The 21,065-nt window shown below is 36.4% G+C and overlaps 1 protein-coding gene across 3 annotated transcripts in view; it reads left to right on the forward strand.

Annotated features, from left to right (window-relative positions):
* The window catches only part of NEGR1 (neuronal growth regulator 1), a 1,047,432-nt gene that overhangs the window by 796,835 nt on the left and 229,532 nt on the right, over nucleotides 1-21,065 (forward strand). For all 3 annotated transcript variants that reach the window (XM_055585480.1, XM_055585481.1, XM_055585482.1), the window contains exon 5: nucleotides 10,400-10,520. In XM_055585480.1, the coding sequence (XP_055441455.1) occupies nucleotides 10,400-10,520 (121 nt within the window). The remainder of the gene's footprint in view (nucleotides 1-10,399; nucleotides 10,521-21,065) is intronic.

Raw genomic sequence — 21,065 nt, forward strand, 5'->3', positions numbered from 1 at the left:
ACCATTCAGTCAACTAAGGAACTTTCAGAGGAATCTGGCCCTGAGGCCAAAGAGAAATATCAACAGATTAAAAATTAACCTAAGGAAAGATTCCATCAATGTTATCACCACCTATTACAGATTATATCTTTATTGCTATCATTTATTTTATATTGATTTATTGCAAAAATCTTAAATTTATATATTTGAGCTTATTCACATTTTGAGAGATTAATATTAATCTTTAAAAGTGTACCATGACTTAAAGCATAAGCATAATTGAAATGTAAACAACTTATTTTAACTGATTAATTAATGCAAATAGAAAACATTTCCCCATCAGAAAAATAATCCCAAGGATATTTTCATATTTTACAGGTAATCTAAAGAAAGCATCTCAATTATTCTAATCTTTATTTGGAGGGATTCACTAAAAAGTAATTTTTATAGCAGTAAACATAATTTTGGGGGGCTCCAAAATCACTCCAGATGGTGACTGCAGCCATGAAATTAAAAGACACTTACTCCTTGGAAGCAAAGTTATGACCAACCTAGATAGCATATTCAAAAGCAGAGACATTACTTTGCCAACAAAGGTCCGTCTAGTCAAGGCTATGGTTTTTCCAGTGGTCATGTATGGATGCGAGAGTTGGACTGTGAAGAAAGCTGAGTGCCGAAGAATTGATGCTTTTGAACTATGGTGTTGGAGAGGACTCTTGAGAGTCCCTTGGACTGCAAGTAGATCCAACCAGTCTATTCTAAAGGAGCTCAGTCCTGGGTGTTCTTTGGAAGGACTGATGCGGAAGCTGAAACTCGTACTTTGGCCACCTCATGCGAAGAGTTGACTCATTGGAAAAGACTCTGATGCTGGAAGGGATTGGGGGCAGGAGGAAAAGGGGACAATAGAGGATGAGATGGCTGGATGGCATCACTGACTCGATGGACGTGAGTTTGAGTGAACTCTGGGACTTGGTGATGGAAAGGGAGGCCTGGCGTGCTGCAATTCATGGGGTCACAAAGAGTCGGACACAACTGAGTGACTGAACTGAACTGAACAGAAACTTATAATAGCTTCAGTATGTAAAGAACATATTCAAATGTTTAAGAATTTGAACGTTTGCACTGATGGGCAACTTTTGTTACAAGATCCTATGTGCTAAGAATCAAGATGTCTTTGGAGAATCCCACTTCACAATTCTTGCAGACTTGTTCAGTGTACTCAAATCAATCACATACAGCTATAATTCACCATTACTGACAACAGAGAAGAGAGTAAATCATGAATAAAATCTAAAGAAAGAAAGTTTGGTGAACAGCTAAGAAAACAGTGAACCATTTAATTCCTATTGATACAGCTGGTGGCCCAATAAATCTCAGACATATTTTACAGTGGATGCATCACTGGAGTGAGCATTGCTGACTACAAGGGGACAGCTACTTCAAGCTGTAATTTCAGTAGTGCTGACCCTTGCCAAAGCATGATATGAATGAATTCTGCCTAATCACAAGCAAACTCATTATATAACCCTTTCTTTCCTGTTCTTTTATTTACTTCTTCATGAGTCACAAATAATATAACTTTCCATCCTCAAATGGCTTCTCACAGATGCACATTCATAATCAACACAATATCAGATCATTCATACCACAATTATGTGATTAATGAAAACTTAAGTATATTTAACTATCTTAAAATGATTAAATGTTATAATAGAGTTAAATCATGAGTTTAGAAAAATAATCCCTTATGTTGTAATTTCAAACAATGCACAGATTTTTTTGAGTGTATGGAACCAGTTCTAGGACCTTCACCAATGCCCCTAAAATCTGATTTAATACACAGTTATATATCTTAGCTCTGATTTTTTTTATAAAATATTTTTCTTTTTACACATCTGTGTGAACATAAGTAAATTAGAGATCACAGCTTAATACACTGTTTTAATGAATATTAAATACTGAAATTTAGTTTACATGCAAAATTATTATCATTGTCATTCTTTTCAAAGAGACAATGATCTCATCATTTGCTTAACTGAATTAGTATATTGATCTTGTATATGCCCTAACACATGACATACCTCCACAATTGCACATCTTTCTAGAAGGGACACCTATGTGTTCCATGCACTTTTAATGTTCTGTCACATTGTTGAATCAAGCCTCTTACTTCTTGGTCAGTGAGACAGGAAACTAAGTCTACTATAAATATGTTAACAAAGAATTTGCCCTTGGTTAATTACAGTAAATAAAAAAAAGCAAGATATTGATGGACTTCTGGAGAGTAAACTTGATGTATAAGTTTATCTTTGAATTAATCACATGCTTGCTGTACCAAGACAATGATAAAAAAAAAAGAAAGAAAACTCAGTTTCCTTTCTATCCATATCTGATTTATCTTTCTATGTTCTTAAAGAGAATAGAGCTGTGATACCCTATTCATTTTCAATAATTCCTGTTTAATAATAGACAAGTTTTATTGACTTCTAACTCAGCACAGAGCATTATAAGCATGCTCCATGAAGTGTTTTATATTGCCTATACAGCAATCCTATGAAGTAGGCACTATTTACTTTTCAGATGCAAAAACTGGAGTTTAGAAGGGTTAACTAAGATGGTGAATATTAGAACCACTTTTGCTTGACAAAAAGTGGTGTCTTTTATGAAGACAAAATGGGCCTTTTTATTAATACTAGAGTATGTTGCCACTGTGTAAATGCTTAAGGTCTTGACGAACCAGAAAATACCTTACACATTGGATTATTTTCATTCTCTGTGAGAGCTTACCAGAGGTGTAATTCAATGTGAAAGTTCTTTATGCCATGAGTCATGAAGACTATGTCTATATTACAGTATTTTGATTTTTAAGAAGTCCAGTTAGATAAATATTTTAAAAATTTAGCTTAGTAATAACATGGAGTTCTTATCTTTCTTTAAAATAAAATTAGTCATTGAAATAAGGACACATGTACTTCACTGATAGGGTTTATTGACCTTGTGATCCATTTCTGTGAGATCGGAAACCTTAGAAAGATTTTCAGGTTTCCTACCCTGAGTTGCATCTTATCTTCAGGAAATAAAGTTTTCAACTATCATCATCCCCATTTGTAGCAGTAGTATATTGAGCAAGCACATCTTTTACATCGTGTGTTCTCTGTTAGATGCTAGAAACCTTATTTTATTTTTTCGGAAACTGTCCATTTGACCAAGTGTGCCATAGTGTAGTTCACAAAGTTCGGAATCTAGACCAAGGTCAACATGCTTATTTACCACAGTGTTTTCCTATGTAGCTTCTCTAGGATGAATTTCTTCATGATTTACTTCTTATTACTACCCCTCACTCTTCTTTATTGTTTTAATTATTCATCATGGTACCTTTATCATTGTCCATCATTTTGAGGAGGCAGGGTGGTGATCAAACACCTTTGAAATTCTATAGTTTCACTGCAGCTAACTCACTTCACTAAGGCTATTAAAGTAACTCTCTGATTCACTCATTTTTTGTAATAAGACTTTGTGCAAAACCAAACTTCCCAATCGGGATGGCAAGAGAGGAAGAAGGTCTTTGTGGCTATTGTCATGTAACTAAGAAAGCTTGAATCTTGATGAGGCTTGTTGGGTGCCAAGTGCAGAGGTTCTGTTGCTTGCACCTGCAGAGCCTGGAGTTTTGGGTAAAGAACCTTTAATTATCTTCATCCTGAAATGACTGGCTAAACAATGACAGGAAATATCCCACTGAGTAAATGAAAAGGGAAGACTCCTTTTCTATGAACATCTAATCACACAGGTGTTAAATATCCCTTCTTGACCCCTTCACTGCTGGTCTTCCTCATCATCTGTTCTTTGCTGTTTCCTGCATTTGTCTAATAACATTCATCTGAAACTGAATTTTTTGTTCACTATACAATTGCTTCAATTTATAGCCATATACAATTTGATACAAGGGTAGGATGCCTAATTTCAGCATTGCAAAGGAATCAGTCTATTCCCAAGGATGCCACTGTACTCATGAATTCGAGGAATCCAAGTAATCACCTTCTTTGCCACTTTGGTGTAATTTAAAAAGTTACATTTGACTAGAACAGCAACAACAACAAATATATTTCCATAGAAAGAAAAAAAGAAAACAGTTCCAGAAATAAAAATGCTTGTGTATGCACATGTTTACACTCCTACTCCCACTTCTATTCCAGGACCAAAATTCACAGAACCACACAGTATGATGGGGAAAGAAATAAGCTCTGGGAGCAACTACTCAAATTTTATCATTTGATTGTCTTTTCTAGGAAGAGCCCAAGATGATTTCCTAAAACATGGAACATTTCAGGGGAAACTGAGTGCTTTGTACAACTTTACTGATCACACATAAAATGCATTGTTATAGCTCCAGTTAGAGATGTAATTAGCCATAATTGTTGTGAGGTATATATTTCTGGCCAAAAAAATGGCCATATCCTTCTGATGCAAATAATTACATCACATAAAACTCGTTAGTACCTTATAGCTCATGAGCACACAGAAGTTAGTTAAAGCAGTGATGAAAAGTCATGTATCACATAACAGAGGATGTGCAATAGACCTTAGACATCTACTTCTCCAACTGTCCAAAATATCCAGAATATGCCCCACAAAATATTTGGCCCTCAAGAACTCAGTATAAAATACTCTGTAATTCTGTGGTCTCATAAATTTGGAAAAGCTCCATACTGTGAGATTCACAAGGAATACATGAGCATCACAGTCTCTGAAATATGCTCTAGAAAAGAAAACTATTGGGTTTGATTAGACATTTCAGTGACCACAGAACTCTTATTTATACAAAGTAATAGGATTCAGATGGTGTAAACTTGGAATTTCACTAAATATGTCTTCTCACTGCCAGTTAACTAAAATGAGTTGACTCAAGTCCAATGTGACCAATGATCTATTTAATTAAATTTTCTCTCAATTCCTGCCTTTTCTATGGATTGGCCAATGATTTTCTCATCATCCTAAAGATTACTACAACAGGCTTCTAGCCGTTCTGCCAGTTTCCTCTCCTGCCTCTATCCAGACCATGTTCCACACAGTGGCCAAAAATCTGTATAAAATGTTAATCAACTCATACCATACATCTGCTGAAAATCTCCACAACCTCATCTTAGAATAAAATTCAAAGGCTTTACCATCATCTCCAAGACCCTCCGAATCTGAGTTCCAGCTGCCTATCCAACCTTCTCTTCTGGACTCTTCTGCTCACTTAATCTGCTCAAGTCACATTGACTGTTTTGCTGCTTCTCAAACATGTTAAGCATGTTTCTACCTCAGTGATTTCCCCTCAGGGCCTTTGAGTTTTATTTTTTTCTTTTATTTTAATAATTTTCTATAGAAAACCACATGATTTCTTTCCTCACATCGTTTACTTCTCTGCTCAAATTCTCTTCTTTATCAATAAGTAGCTCTGTAACTCCACCACATAAAAGAACCCACCTTGCATTCCTTTTTCTTTCATCTTGCTCAATTTCCATCTTAGTTTGTATCACTCCCTTACTGTTTATTTATTTACTGTTTGCACATTCATGTACATGTATGCATACATACAAACTCAAGAATCTTAGTCTTATGAGGCCAGGGATGTTATATTTTTTATTAATGTAGTCTTCAATAAAAAGTACCTGTTGAGTTGATGAAGGAATGAAGAATAAAGGGGTGGATCTACTTCCTCTTGTACGGTCATTTTCAAAAAAGGCAGAATAATATGCATAAGGGTTCATTCATGTCCCAAAGAAAAATCAATACAGTTTTCAAGTTCAAGTTTATAATTTTAGCCTCAAAATGAAATGTATTTGAGACTTCCCTCTCCATATTGATTACTTACACCCCACGGCCCTTTAATTCTCTAACACATAAAACACTCTCAGGACCTTTTCTTACTCACATTGTTAATTCCTATTTCATTTTTTATCTAGGCTTCCGTATGTTGTTTTAGTATCTTTCTGTTTTTCAGTGTCCATTTCAGCAGCCTGTGAACCCTCTAGACAACATGATCATGTCCCTTTAACTTGTATATTTACCAAATGTTGAGCCATATGCACACTGTACTGCATAAAAGGCTTTTAATGACAAATTAGATTTTTATTTAGGTTCATTACGCCTGGGTTTTCAGGCCATGTTCTGAATTTCATGGTTTTGTTTGTAATGAGTCATGGCCCCCTTGACAGACAAGGGAGTAATTAAACTAGCTAGGTTTTCAATAGAAACTTGTGATGGATCTCCTGTTGCATATGTTATTTCATCTTCAATAATAGTTGGATATCATAAAAGATTATGGCCTCATAGTGTGACAGAGAGAGAAATACATGAAAGTCTGTGAGAACAGAGTGAAAATACAATCTTACCTATATTTCTTACAAGCAAAACAGTGTCATAATAATTGACATAAGGGGTTGTTATTTATAGATATCTTTTGTATTGTTATTGCCTTATAAGGGGGGATGTGCATCTTTACATAACAAAGTTAAAACTTATTAAATGGTTCTTCATGTTGAATTAGAGAATATGTATGTGTTTGTATTTGTGTATATATAAATGTGCTTATGTATATTCTTTCATTTTCTTATTCAAACTTCTCAAAATTATTTTTGCCAAGTTATCCGCAAAACATTTATAAAAGTATTTCTTTGCAAATATCTTTCTAATTGAGCCTACTATTAAAAATAAAAATACCACAGAGAAATAGAGGTGCTAGAAATTCAAAGTAAAGTATCACCCTTAACAGAAAATGATTAATCTGCTCAGGTATTTTCAAAAGGAAAGGCAATGTTCTGTTGGAAGAGTGTGTATGGTTTTTATATTCACTACATATTGAAAAATCATTAAACTCTGTACCTTTTTATTGCTTTCTAAAGAAACTTAAAATATATCCAAGGTGCACACTTAGTCAAGTCTTTTGTCTGAATGAATTAGTATTTGCATATTCCAGGTTCCTGTTATACTGAACTCTTTTTCATAGTGCTATTGAAATATGTACTATGCTAAATGTAGACTGGTAAAAAAGAAAATATTTATGGAAAAATAGAAGCATACAACACTGGAAAAATAAAATAGGAAAAATCTAGATGACTTTGCAATTGGTGATGACTTTTTAGATACCAAAGGCATAATTCATGGAAAAAAAAATAGTTGATAAATTGATTAGAATTTTTGGCTCTGTGAATCACACTATCAAGATAATGCAAAGACAATCCACAGACTGAGAAAAATATTTGCAAAAGATGCATCTGACAGGAGACTGTTATCCACAATATATAAAGAATACTTAAAACTCAATAAAAATAGTATAAACAATTCAATTTAAAAATGGACCAAAGAAGATATATAGATGACAAATAAGCACATAAAAAGACAATTCACATCATGTCATTCAGTTCAGTTCAGTTCAGTTCAGTCACTCAGTCGTGTCCGACTCTGCGACCCCATGAATCACAGCACACCAGGCCTCCCTGTCCATCACCAACTCCCAGAGTTCACTCAGACTCATGTCCATTGAGTCAGTGATGCCATCCAGCCATCTCATCCTCTGTCATCCCCTTCTCCTCCTGCCCCCAATCCCTCCCAGCATCAGAGTCTTTTCCAATGAGTCGACTCTTCACATGAGATGGCCAAAGTACTGGAGTTTCAGCTTTAGCATCATTCCTTCCAAAGAAATCCCAGGGCTGATCTCCTTCAGAATGGACTGGTTGGATCTCCTTGCAGTCCAAGGGACTCGCAAGAGTGTTCTCCAATACCACAGTTCAAAAGCATCAATTCTTCAGCACTCAGCTTTCTTCACAGCCCAGCTCTCACATCCATACATGACCACTGGAAAAACCATAGCCTTGACTAGACAGACCTTTGTTGGCAAAGTAATATCTCTGCTTTTCAATATGCTGTCTAAGTTGGTCATAACTTTCCTTCCAAGGAGTAAGTCATTAGTGAAATGCAAATTAAAATAGCGATACCACTACAAACCTATTAGAATGAACAAAATCTGAAACACTAACTCCAAATGCTGATGAGAACATGGAACAACAGGAATTCTCATACATAGTTGGTAGCTATGCAAACTTTGGAAGGCAGTTTGTAAGTTTCTTACAAAACTAAACATATTCTTATCCTATAATCTAGCAATTGTACTTCTTGGTATTTACCCAAAAAAGTCAAAAATTTACATTCACGCAGAAAAATGGATTTTTATAATGGCTTTCCATGTGATTGCCAATGCTTAAAAGCAACCAAGAAATTCTTTAGCAGGTGGATGGATAAATAAACTGTGGTACATACAGACAGTGAAATAGTATTCAGTGCTAAAATGAAAAGACATGAAGAAAACTTAAATACTTAAATAAAGCATATTACTAAGTGAAAGAAGCCAATATCAAGCCAATATGAAACATATGAAACATGTTATATGACCCCAACTACATAACATTCTGGAAAAGGCAAAACTATTAATAAAATTAAAAAATCAGTGATTTCCAGTAGAGGGGGAGTAAAAATGAGTAAGCAGATTTAGGAGGATTTAAAAATAGGAGAATTTTAAAGGCAGTGAAAATATTTTAAATAAAATGGCTTATACGTACAACTCCTAAACTCATCTACTTAACTGTTGAACCCATCTCAGTCAATGGGTATTTCTAACCTTCTGCTGCTGCTGCTGCTAAGTTACTTCAGCCGTGTCTGACTCCGTGCGACCCCACAGACGGCAGCCCACCAGGCTCCCCTGTCTCTGGGATTCTCCAGGCAAGAACACTGGAGTGGGTTGCCATTTTCTTCTCCAATGCATGAAAGTGAAAAGTGAAAGTGAAGTTGCTCAGTCATGTCCAACTCTAAGCCAAATAAAATCACCCTCAATTTTTTTTTTTTTTTTTACATCTGTCAAAAAATCCTGTTGGCTCCAACTTCACAACGTACCTCAAAGCCAGTAACTTTCCACTACCTCAGGTGCTACCACCATAATCTGAGCTGCCCACATCACTTGCCTTCCTTACTGTAGCAGCTTTCATCCTGGCCTCATGATAATCTTTTCTCAACACAGCAGCCTATGATGTGATACTTTTAAAACAAAAGCCAGATTATGCCCCCCCCTGTAGTGGTTCACCATCTCATTCAGAGTAGAAACCAAGTCCTTAAAATTGCCCTCAAGGTTCCATCTAATTTTCCATCCTCTGGCTCCATATATTATTCAGGGTTCTCACAGAAAAATAAAACCAATATATATGTGTGTATCTACATATACATACAAACACACAAACATATATGCTGCTGTTAAGTCACTTCATTTGTGTCTGACTCTGTGTGACCCCAGAGATGGCAGCCCACCAGGTTCCTCTGTCCCTGGGATTCTCCAGGCAAGAAAACTGGAGTGGGTTGCCTTTTCCTTCTCCAGCAAATCCCTCAGTCATGTCTGTCTCTTTGTGACCCCATGGACTGTAAGCCTGCCAGTCTCCTCTGTCCATGAATTCTTCAGGCAAGAATACTGGAGTGAGTAGCCATTCCCTTCTCCTATGATACAATGAATATTTTTAAGCATCATTTTGTGCCAGGCACTGTGCTTTGACCTCTGAATAAGCAGAGATAAATCAGATATTTATCCTGCCTTTAGGCAGCTGACAAGGAAGCCTGGTGTATCCATCATTGCGAGACACAAAGTGTATGTTATGAGAGATTTAAAGAAACTATTCTGAAAAAAGGAGAGCTATTTCCTGCCAGAGCAAGGAAGAGTAAGGAGATGGTGACCCCAAAATTTGGGCCTTGAATCTGTGGAAATGGGAAAGGATAGTATTCCAGGTAGAAGGAAACACATTTTAAAAAATCACTAACATGATAGGGAATAAGGAAAAACACAGAATAGGAAGAGTTCAGACTTTGAGTCAACATGCCTGACATGAAATCCAAACTCTGCAGCTAAGCAGCTGTGTGACCTCAGACAAATTATTTAACCTCTCTGAGTTTCAGTTCTCACATTTGTAAAATTGGGATAATACCATCTAGCTTAGAGCATTACTGTGAGGAAATCATGAACATAAAGCACGGAGCCACCATGACTGGCTCCCAGCCGTCACTCAGTGAATGAGAGCTATTATTGAAGTGTAGTTTGACTGGAGTACAGATGAAGTGTTCCCCTCAACAATGCCATTTTTCCAATAGGAAGCAAGGCCAAAATGTATTGCATTTACTCTGCACTCCCTAGGAACATTTGTCTATTGTCCAACTTGAAAAATGAAGCTGAAAATGACTGGTCTCATATGAGAAGCATAAAACACTGAAAATGTGATGCATTGGTCTATCAGGCCTAAGATTGCTTTGAATATAGAAGGAATAAAAATATGTGTGCTATATTTCTGTTGAAGATTATTTTAACTAACCCACCCGTTTCTTTCTTTCTTTGTTTCTTTTTCAGTTGCTCCTACAATTCAGGAAATTAAATCTGGCACCGTGGCCCCTGGACGCAGTGGATTGATAAGATGCGAAGGTGCAGGTGTGCCGCCTCCGGCCTTTGAATGGTACAAAGGGGAGAAGAAGTAAGGACTTTGTGATTATTACTCTGTTTCAAGCACTTTGAGCTAATGTGTTTGTGTTTCAGATATTTACTTTAAGCAGTTTCTTTAACTGGCTTGAATGATTCTTAGCAGCCTTCTCTGGGGCATGAAGAGGCCCACGTGGGAGGGATGAGTAGCTAATAGCATCCAGAAGAAATGTCCACTTTGGTTTATATGATCTCAGAAATGCCAGCAAATCCCCCATCACTGATGCCTTTCATTTCTACCCCTCCCTTCGGAGCCAGCACACCATTGCTCTTTCTGGAAACCATGTTTACTTGGGAAATAAACCAGCTCTTAAAGGACTTGGACCCAGCTTCCATGAGAGCACTCCAAAAGCAATCAGAGCTGCTGACTCTGCCTGGCTTCCTTGATCAGCCTAACCCTTTTACCTGCCTCTCTCTCCCTCAAGACATTTTAACATTTTGTTTTTATAGAATATGGCATTTCAGGTATTCTATCACTAAAGGGACTGTAGAGGGATAAACTGCATGGTTGAAAGACTAACGAAGGGGATTTTAGGGCTATTCTAACACCAGCTCTACATGATTGTCCCCTTAAGGCGCTTCTGAAAGTCTTAGCAAGAGCTGTTGAACAAGAGAAGACAAGACTTAAGGACTTTCTCTTTACTTTCAACCAGTGGGTTCATTCAGACCTCTTCACCTGTTCTTATCAAGCCAACAAAGAAGAATGGGACCCCTGTGGATTAAATGGAAGATATAATACAGAGGAGAGGATATCATCTAAATGGCTTCAAAATTAAGGAGGGAATGTATTCTAGAAAATGTTAGTTTGGACCATATGAAATTTAATTTTTTTTTCAGTCAAAAAGGCTAAATATTGGCAATGCCATACTGTTCAACATAAACATATGAGGTTTATTAAGTGTCATGTCTCATAACTAATTACAGCTAAGTGTCTGAACAGAAAACAGGTGAAATCACATAAGAACTTAGATGTTGCCACAATGGATGAAAATGGATGTGACATGAGTAGGTACTTTGTTTCTTAAACTGTAATCAAAAGAGGATTTATGGAAAATATTCTCCTTTAACATCAGCCTTAACAATAAAACAATAAAAGATATCCCCATAACTATCTTATTTGTTTTGGATAACTGATAGTGGATTCACCTAAAATTTTTTTGCAGTTATTTTATATGTAACCTCTTCTACAATTTGGGCTACTTAATTTCTAATTCCTTTAGCTAATTAATTATTGCTTTTATTAATTTGAAATCTTGGTGGCTTTTGGAAGCTCCCCTATATTTTTATAAACCTAAAATTAGATAAACTCATCTGTGGTCACCCTCATCCCAACCCTACAAGATTATATATCTGGCAATATAACCTTCCTCAGATTCTGATAATCCAGGTTAAGAAGTTTTCAGTTTGTGATGATGAATAGAGGTAAACATCTAGAAGCATGCTTCTCAATCCTTTGAAAATTATGAAACCCTTTGTTCAAATATAATCCTATTCGAAGACCCACTAAGTAATATCTGTGAAAGTAGGGGTAAATGGAGTCTCAGTTCTATCTACTCAGAGCCCCCCTTCCATTAGGATGTCCTTGTAACTCCTTCCCCCATCCCTGGTTCTCCACAAAGCATACTTTTTAAAAAGTGGTTTAAATTATTTTACATATCTTTCAAATTCACTTTTGAAACTGTGTCATGACTTTCTGAAAGGTTAACGAGCAGGATTATTCTTAGTAGCACAAGTGAGAACTCCTTTGTTAAAGTCCATTTTATTTCTACTTTTTTTTTTTTTTTTAGCTATATCTCTCTCTTCCACTTTCCTAAATTCAGTGACCATTGTCAAAAAGATTACAACAATCCTCACCCCACTTGCTTGGCCTATACCAAAGACAGAAAAGAGCCAAGTGGTGTCTGCAGTTGTAGCTTCATTTTTTTTTTTTTCCCCCAAGTGGGGAGATGGACTATAACTTTTCAGAGGAGTTTAGAACTGCTACAAAAATAGGTTGATGAATTCTCCCCAATCAGAGCCCTTCCCTAATACACTCATTCACAGAAAAAAATCTAGCAGCTGTGAAAATCAAATGCACTTTCAAAGGCAAATATATATTTTATTTAAGAATGAAGCATACATTTATCATTTGTTAGAGTTGTATTTGAAGAGATAGCCAAATTCTCAAATACCACTAGAATATATAAATCTATCTTCTCAAAATTACAAAAAAAAAAAACAAATTTGAATATGTGTAGGGAGTAAGAGAAAGAAAACTTCTGCTTGTCAAATGATTGTTGTTACACTCACTAAGTGCATCTACCATGCTACCTTCAGGGCCCAGGACATTTAAAAGATTTATTTTATCAAAATGAAAAGCTATCTATGTGATAAGCACTTCCTATTTAACATTAACCCATTTTATTTTCACAACAAATGTATAGAAAGATAATATTTTTATCCTTACCTCTTGCTGAAGAGAAATCTAGCACAGTGTATTTACAATAAGTACTTTGCACAAGTCTATAGTTAATGACAGAGCTGGAATTTGAACCCAAGAAGTCTTGCAAATATTCAGATGGAGTTCATGGGTTTAACGTCTATACTGTGACACCTAGTATGGTCATGGGACCTCGGGATCTATCAAAAATAATTTGAAATGTCAATGTTAAATGCCAGGATAAAGGCATTTCAGGTAACTTATCAGTTAGCAAAATAAGACTGAACATAGAAACACTTGCTTATACTTTCTCAGTTGGTTTAGTCAAAGACACAGAAATAATGGAGTCAAGTTAACTAGACAGAAAATAAACAGATACAGCATGTTTTTGGGTTGTTTTCTTGACCTCCAGGTTGTTAACAGAAGCATGAGGCTGTCAGAGACTCTCTTGGAACAGAGCAGAGTTTTTACAAGATCTGGAGAAGTTTTATTTTCTTAGTTTTATTTCCTTTTATACTTGAGGCTTGAAAAATATTCAGAAATAACTTACTCTTCATATACTTTTGTGCATACATGCTCAGTTGTGCCCAACTCTCTGCTACCCCATAGCCCACCAGGCTCCTCTGTCCATGGAATTTTCCAGGCAAGAATACTAGAGTGGGTTGCATTTCCTACTCTAGGGATTCTTCCTGACCCAGGAATCAAACTCGTGTCTCTGGCAGCTCCTGCATAGGCAGGTGGATTCTTTACCCCTGGCACCACCTGGGAAGCCCATGTACTTTAAGAGATGTTTATAAAAATTCATCTTGCTTAAGTCAAGATTTTCAAAGCCAGATTTTCATTCAGATAAATATAAGCAAATAAACACAAACAAATAGGAGGAAATACCTGATCGTCTCTAATCTTATCTTTGCCTATAGTTGTACCATATCCTGTAAAATCCTCTTCTGTGCACTGAGAATAATCTGCTTGAAAACTTAAAAAAAAAAAAAAGATCCTGCAAAATTAAGCACAGTTTAAAAACAAGGAAGAAACATTACCAGGGATAAATTACTTCCCAGGACCTTTACATTCTGTCTCATTTATTCTTCAGACCTCTCTGAGGTATGATTTGTTATCTTCAATTTACTGATGACAAAACTAAAACATAAGAAACTTAACTTGTCTAAGAGCACTCACATAAAAGATGCTATCAGGACACATTTTACCTTTGTCAGCCTCTCAACCTATGTTCTGTCCTTCGTGTACATTGCCATTATTAGTTTTCTGTTGCTAAGTAACAACCCCAAATTTAGCAACGTCAAACAGTAAGCTTTTGTTATCTCAGTATGTCTGGGTCAGGAATCCAGGAGCATTCCTGGTGGAATTCCTAGTGGGGTATGGCTCAGGGTCTCCCACCTGGTTCCCATCAAATGTCACCTGTTGCTGATCCTCTGAAGGCTTGACTAGGACTGGAGGATCAGCTGCTAAGACGGCTCAGTCCCATGCCCCACAAACTGGTGCCTGTTACTGACAGGTTGTTGTTTAGTCATTGTCTTGTCCAACTCTCTAGTGACCCCATGGACTGCGGCCCACCACATTCCTCTGTTCATGGGATTTCCCAAGCAAGAATACTGGAATAGGTTGTCATTTCCTTCTCCAAGGAATCTTCCCAACCCAGGGATCAAACCCAAGTCTCCTGCCTTGGCAAGTGAATTATTTACCACTGAGCCACCAGGGAAGCAACCGTTACTGACAGAAGGTGTCTGTTAATCACTATATAGATCTCTAAATAGGGCTGCTTGACATCTTTATAACAAGACAGTTGACTCTCCCCAGAGCTAGTGATTCAAGAGAACACCATAGAAGCTGTTCATGAGCTAGTCTGAGAAATCTCTGTCATTTCTGCAATATATTATTGGTTATAAAAGGTGACCCTATTCAAAGAGGGAGAGATTACAGGGGAACATAAACATTAAGAGTTGAGAACCATCGGATGCCATCTTCAAAGATGTCTGTCACACAGTCTCCCTTATGAATGATATAATTGTTTATACATTAGAAATATTAGCCATTTGACCTTTAGTTTATTGTACTGTTTGGGTAAGCATCATAGCAATGACCAAAGTTATATATTAGTTATGAAGATATGATTTCTTTGTATAAGATAGTCCGGGCTTCCCAAGTGGTGCTAGTGGTAAAAAACCTACCTGCTAATGCAGAAGAAATAAAAGATGTGGATTTGATCCCTGAGTTGCTAAGATCCACTGGAGGAGGGCCCAGCAACTCACTCCAGTATTCTTGCCTAGAGAATCCCATGGACAGAAGAGCCTGGAAGCTTATAGTGCATGGGGTCACAAAGAGTTGGACACGACTGAAGTGACTTAGCACACATAAAATGGTCATTTTTTTTTTTAACACTATAGTGACTTTCAACATACCTGGCAGGGACAATTCTAGTATGCTAAATTTTACTCTATGTATAAATACAGTAAGTGTTGGGAGAACTAGAGTTCAGACTTTGATTATACAAAAAACTAAAAATTTTAACTTTTTTGTCTTTTTTAAAAAATTTTTATAATTGGATGCTAATTACTTTGCAATATTGTGGTGGTTTTTGCAAAGAAGACTGATAAGAAGAAATACACTCCTTATATGTCGTGAAAGGACACTTTAAGTAAATAATGTTTTGATAACATGAAATTAAGTTGATATATGACTTGAGAATAGTACATTCACTTAGGATTAAGACTAAAAACATAAAGTAAATTTTAATAGACTAAAATTTAAATAAGTATTACTAAAACAGATTTTATATCACTTTATGGAGATGATAATACCGTCTTGACTTAAATAAGAATTTTGTTATTTGTCTACTTATTTGGATTACCTCCTATTGATTTTTAGCTGTCCTCAAATCCAGGCCCGCAATTTAGGAAGACTTGCCTTCTTATTTTGTATGATGAGTTTAACTGCTCCAGTGTTTTAGAATGATGCATGCTTTATTCACTGCCTATTTTAAGCAAATGTTCCATTGTGGCTATGCTTTTTAGAATTCTTTATTATCAACAAGGCTTTTTCCGTAATAATTTATCATAATTTAAGATAAGGATACAAAAGTTACAAATAAGGTAAATAAAAATTACATCCATGAATGGAAAACAAATATGTAGTAAAAAATTAAAATTATCAATATATCTGTTAATAGCAAATGTATAACTACAATTGAATATATTTGATGATGAGAACTTATAATATTTTGACTTTTTAAGCAATGGATATCAAATTTAGTCTATGAATTTTTGCCATTCTTTACTACAAATATCCATGTCATCATACCTCTCACTTCAGAATCCTGTAATTTGTTCAGCTTAAACCACTGCTTCAAAGGGAATATGATGAGCAGTACCTTATTGCCTGTTTTAAAGGATTTATTATCTATGTGCATAAAACATGCATACACATGTTACACAATATATTCAGTTATCACTTAATGGATAGCGAAATGCCTAAAATCAGCCAGGTGGAGAATGCCAGGTTCACATTACACAGAAGTATGATGACCTTTTTCAATCAGGTTAGGTTTTCACTTTAGGGAATGATGATTTTTTTTACTGTTAGCTTTACAGAGGTGAGGTAAACTTGGAAAATCATAATGAAGTGGAGTGACCTTTCCTTTCCATTTTCCTATTCTAGATTATTTACTACTGGATCGTCTAGACAGGCCATAAATTTTATCTGAGTTATTCATTTTGATGAAGGAATATAAGAGGGAGGGTCTTCTTCCTTTCTTTTATTTTCAAGGGAACCAGAAAAATGTGTTAGAATATTTCTCTGTGTCTTCATTGATCCCTCTTTCTCTGCTGTTTTTCATGTAATTTGTGTGTGTTAAAGTTATGAATACATACATCACATTTGTATAACTATGATTTTCAAAGCATTTTTATATATGGTAATTTAGCAAAAGAAGGACATTTTTGCATTTCACTTATGATAGAATCAACTCTTTAAGCTTTGGGTGCTGCTTGAGAGAGGCAGAAAAAGTAAAAGAAAGAGATAAATATAAATAGCAACAATTTAAATGGCATGAACTTGCTACTCCACTCAATATATGTTTCAGAAAGACATGCAGTGGGAGACATATTCCTGCTACTCCTTCGATCAGTCTTCATTCCTATTTTTTCTGATAGTGTGAGTATATCTCCATTCTCAGTGAGATTTTCAGGTGGAAAATGTGTGTCTAATATAACATGGTTCTAAAACAAAAATCAACTATTTCATCCAGTGCTCAACCATGGAGAATTGATGTAAAACAGTATTTCTATTTCACAACTATTTTAGAATACATATCCCTATGAGTGAAATTTAAACCTTAGCAAACTACCAAAATATGCATACTTATTTGTAAATTATGTACATGCATTTCTGAATTAGTATATTGCATGCATTAAATAAGCTAAAACAGATAAAATTTAGGAGATGAGATATAAATGAAACTTAAATGGACATTTTATTATCTTTTTCTTATACTCTAACAGATCATTTCACTGTACTCACCCTGAAGGGCTTGCCTTCCATTTTGGAGACTTTTGTGAAGTGTGTTAGTTTAAAGTAAGGAAGTCTAGGGAATTGTCAATGGCAACCCATTCTTGCCTTAGAATTCCATAGACAGAGGAACTTGGAGGACTACAGTCCACGGGGTCACAAAGAGTTGGACATAGCTGAGCCACTGAACACACACACAAGGGCAGTTTTAATGGCTTGTGACTTTTATCCTATATGCTGACTTTGAAGTCTTACATCACATATTATATAATCACTGCATATTATCTTATTCATTCCTTGCATAATTCTAACTAGATTATGCCTAAGAAAAATACAATCTCATAAAGGTAAAATGACTTGCTGAAGGGAATTAAAGAACGGGCAGTAAAAATCTAATTTCAAGGAAAACTTGGGAGGTTGATGAATATGTTTATGGCCTTTATATTGATGGTTTCACTTTCTATTGAGGTTATCCAAACTCATTGAGTAGCATATATAAAATACATAGAATTTTATATACATTGATTATACCTCAGTAAAGTGACCTTAAAATCAAAACAACCACTCCCCTAATTTCCTGACTCTCATGTCAAGATATCCCTCTTCTAGATTTTATACCACAGTTTGATTATTCAGAGGGTCTAGAATTATAATTCTACACACACATACACACACATACACACACACACACACACCCTGCCCATCACCCCTCTTGTCCTCTCATGTGCAAGGCTGTTACTATGAGTAAGTCATTACATATTTTGATTTATAAGGGTACTGGATCATCTAGACAGGCCATAAATTTCATTACCACCCCACATTAAAAATGATCTTCTCTGCTGACCTGAGATTTTCTTTCTTTGCATCAGGCACTTATCTGTGAGGCAATTTGTGAAATTTGAAGAAGAAATAAGTTCCCGCATTGAAAGAACTTGAATTTCTAATATTATCTCATTATTATGTATTTGCTTATTTTTATTAGTATATAAATTTCATTCTGATGATACTTCATGCCTTTTTACAACCAAAGTCTTATCAATATAACTTCATCACCCCTGTAATGATTTAGTCATTCAAGGCCAAGTTGATAAAGGGTAAATATCTGAAACAAATATTGGGATCTGGAGAGCACATGTCCGAGTAAGACATGCTGCTACTGCTACTGCTGCTAAGTCGCTTCAGTCGTGTCCGACTCTGTGCGACCCTGTAGACGGCAGCCCACCAGGCTCCCCGTCCCTGGGATTCTCCAGGCAAGAACACTGGAGTGGGTTGCCATTTCCTTCTCCAATGCATGAAAGTGAAAAGTGAAAGTAAAGTCGCTCAGTCGTGTCTGACTCTTAGCAACCCCATGGACTGCAGCCCACCAGGCTCCTCCATCCATGGGATTTTCCAGGTAAGACATAAGGACATATTATTTTATTGTAAACTTTGGGCCAGTCAAGCAAGGTTGAAAGTGGACTAACTCTAGTTTGCATCTCCTGACTTACAATTTGTGACCTGTCATAAAAATCACCAAAATGAAGTAAGTACCAAGAAAATCCGAAGAGAATCCTAAGTCAGTTCCTTAAAAGTGCACAGCAACAGTCAGTTCAACTCCAATCAGAGCATTAACAAATGCTTCCAGAAGGTGGGGAAGGTAGTTTTTGTGCTGGAAAACAAAGAATGAATAGAATTTCCAAATATTGCAAGGAGTTGAAAATAATCATAAGCAAGGAAAGAACACAGTCAGTTCATATAAGCATTGTGTGGAGTTTGTTATGTTTCAGGATAACAGGACATGAAATCTGGTGTGTGTAATAGGAGGTAGGTTTAGAAAGGACCCTTAGGGCAAGACTTGAGGGATCTTAAATATCATAAGACATTTGGGCTTGATTCCATAGGCCCTAGGAAGCCATTTGGGGCCTTTTCAAGAGTAGTAAAATGGCCTACTTCTCATCTTCACAAAACATTTCTGGAAGCATTTGGGAAGAATGGATGGGAAAGATATAAAATATGGTTTAAACTGGGGTATTGGTTGTTCAGTTTAAAAGCAAGACAGAAAATGTATTATTTGTATATTTCAGTGTCTGATTAGATACAAGGAAAGGACAATTTGAAGGTAATTCCAAGTTTTCTGTCTCAATAACAAGGTTGAATGGTGAAGTTATTAGCTGAGATTAGGAACACAGGAAAAGAGATTTGGAAGAATTCTGAGTGCCGAGTTTGCTTGGGAAGCATAGTGAAATCAGGTGTTGATACTGGATACACAGTCCACGAGCAAGCAGGGTTTTGGTTGTGTTCTTAAAATGCATAGTGATATTTCCAAAGTAAATACTTGGCCTTATCACTTTGTCCTGGAATCCTTCAGTGATTCCTGACTACCCCTAGAATAAAGTCCTAACAGTACAGCATGCATGGGAGACCTTCATGTTCTAGCCCCTGTTGACCTCTCTGGCTATAAATCTTGCCATTCTGCTGTCTCAAAATAGGGGGTTTATCCATCCTGAAATATTCAGCTACCAAACTGTGATATGATCTCTGTCTGTCAAGCCTCTTCATATGTTGGCTGTTTTGCTCATAAGCCTGTTACACACACACACACACACCCTGGCTATCTTTGACAGGTACCTCTGCCTTCCACTAGTCCTTTTGTCTCAATTCAGATGTCACCTCTCAGAAAACTACCCTGAGACTTTCATGCTAAAAGAGGAAGCTCTCCAGATGTACTCCCATTTGCTCACCTCTATCTAAGTACTTTTACAAAACTCTTACAGAATTCATTATTTATTCATTTATTTATTTTTGGCTGTTCTGTGTCTTTTTTGTTGCCTGGGCTTTCTCTAGTTGAGGTGAGTCAGGACTGCTCTGTAGTTGTGATGCACAGGTTTCTCATTGCAATGGCTTATTTTGTTGCAGAACACGGGCTTTAGGATGTGCAGGCTTCAGTACTTGCAGCATGTGGGCTCAGTAATTGCAGTTCTGGGCTCTAGAACACAGGCTCAAGAGTCATGGTACACAGACTTTGTTGCTCTGTGGCATGCGGGATCCTCCTGGATCAGAGTTTGAACCTGTGTCTCCTGCACTGGAAGGTGGATTCTTTACCAGTGAGTCACCCAGGAAGCCTCCTTGAATACTCTTTTAAACCATACTCAACTTTTTTACTTGCCCATCTCTCCTCCTAATATAATCTACCAGGGAGTAAGAGTTCTGCCGTGTTAACCATCATGTTTTCAACATCTAACATGGTGTTTGGAACAAACACTGTTGTGAGAATGAATTGTGTCTTTTTCATAATGATAAAGTAGAGTCATTCTAGTTTTGATATATCTTCAAATTGATAAGAGACTATTTATAGAAATGTATCATCACCTTAGATTGTGGAACACTGTAAACCCAATGTGTGATTACAGAAAGGAAGCTAGTTTCTGTTGCTCAACTCTGATTTCCCAGAATTTCTTCTTGTCAACTCGGTCTGTGCAAAGTGGTTGTGTTGGTACATTGTAGGATAAAATTTGACATTAAAATCATAAGCACATTGATATTAGAAAAGCAGTTGAAGCAGAGAAGAGAAATCTAGACACAGGCCAGGCTGTCAGGGATACAAGACTCACTGCAGTC

This window comes from Bubalus kerabau, chromosome 6, assembly GCF_029407905.1.
Source record: "Bubalus kerabau isolate K-KA32 ecotype Philippines breed swamp buffalo chromosome 6, PCC_UOA_SB_1v2, whole genome shotgun sequence".
NCBI lineage: Eukaryota > Metazoa > Chordata > Mammalia > Artiodactyla > Bovidae > Bubalus > Bubalus kerabau.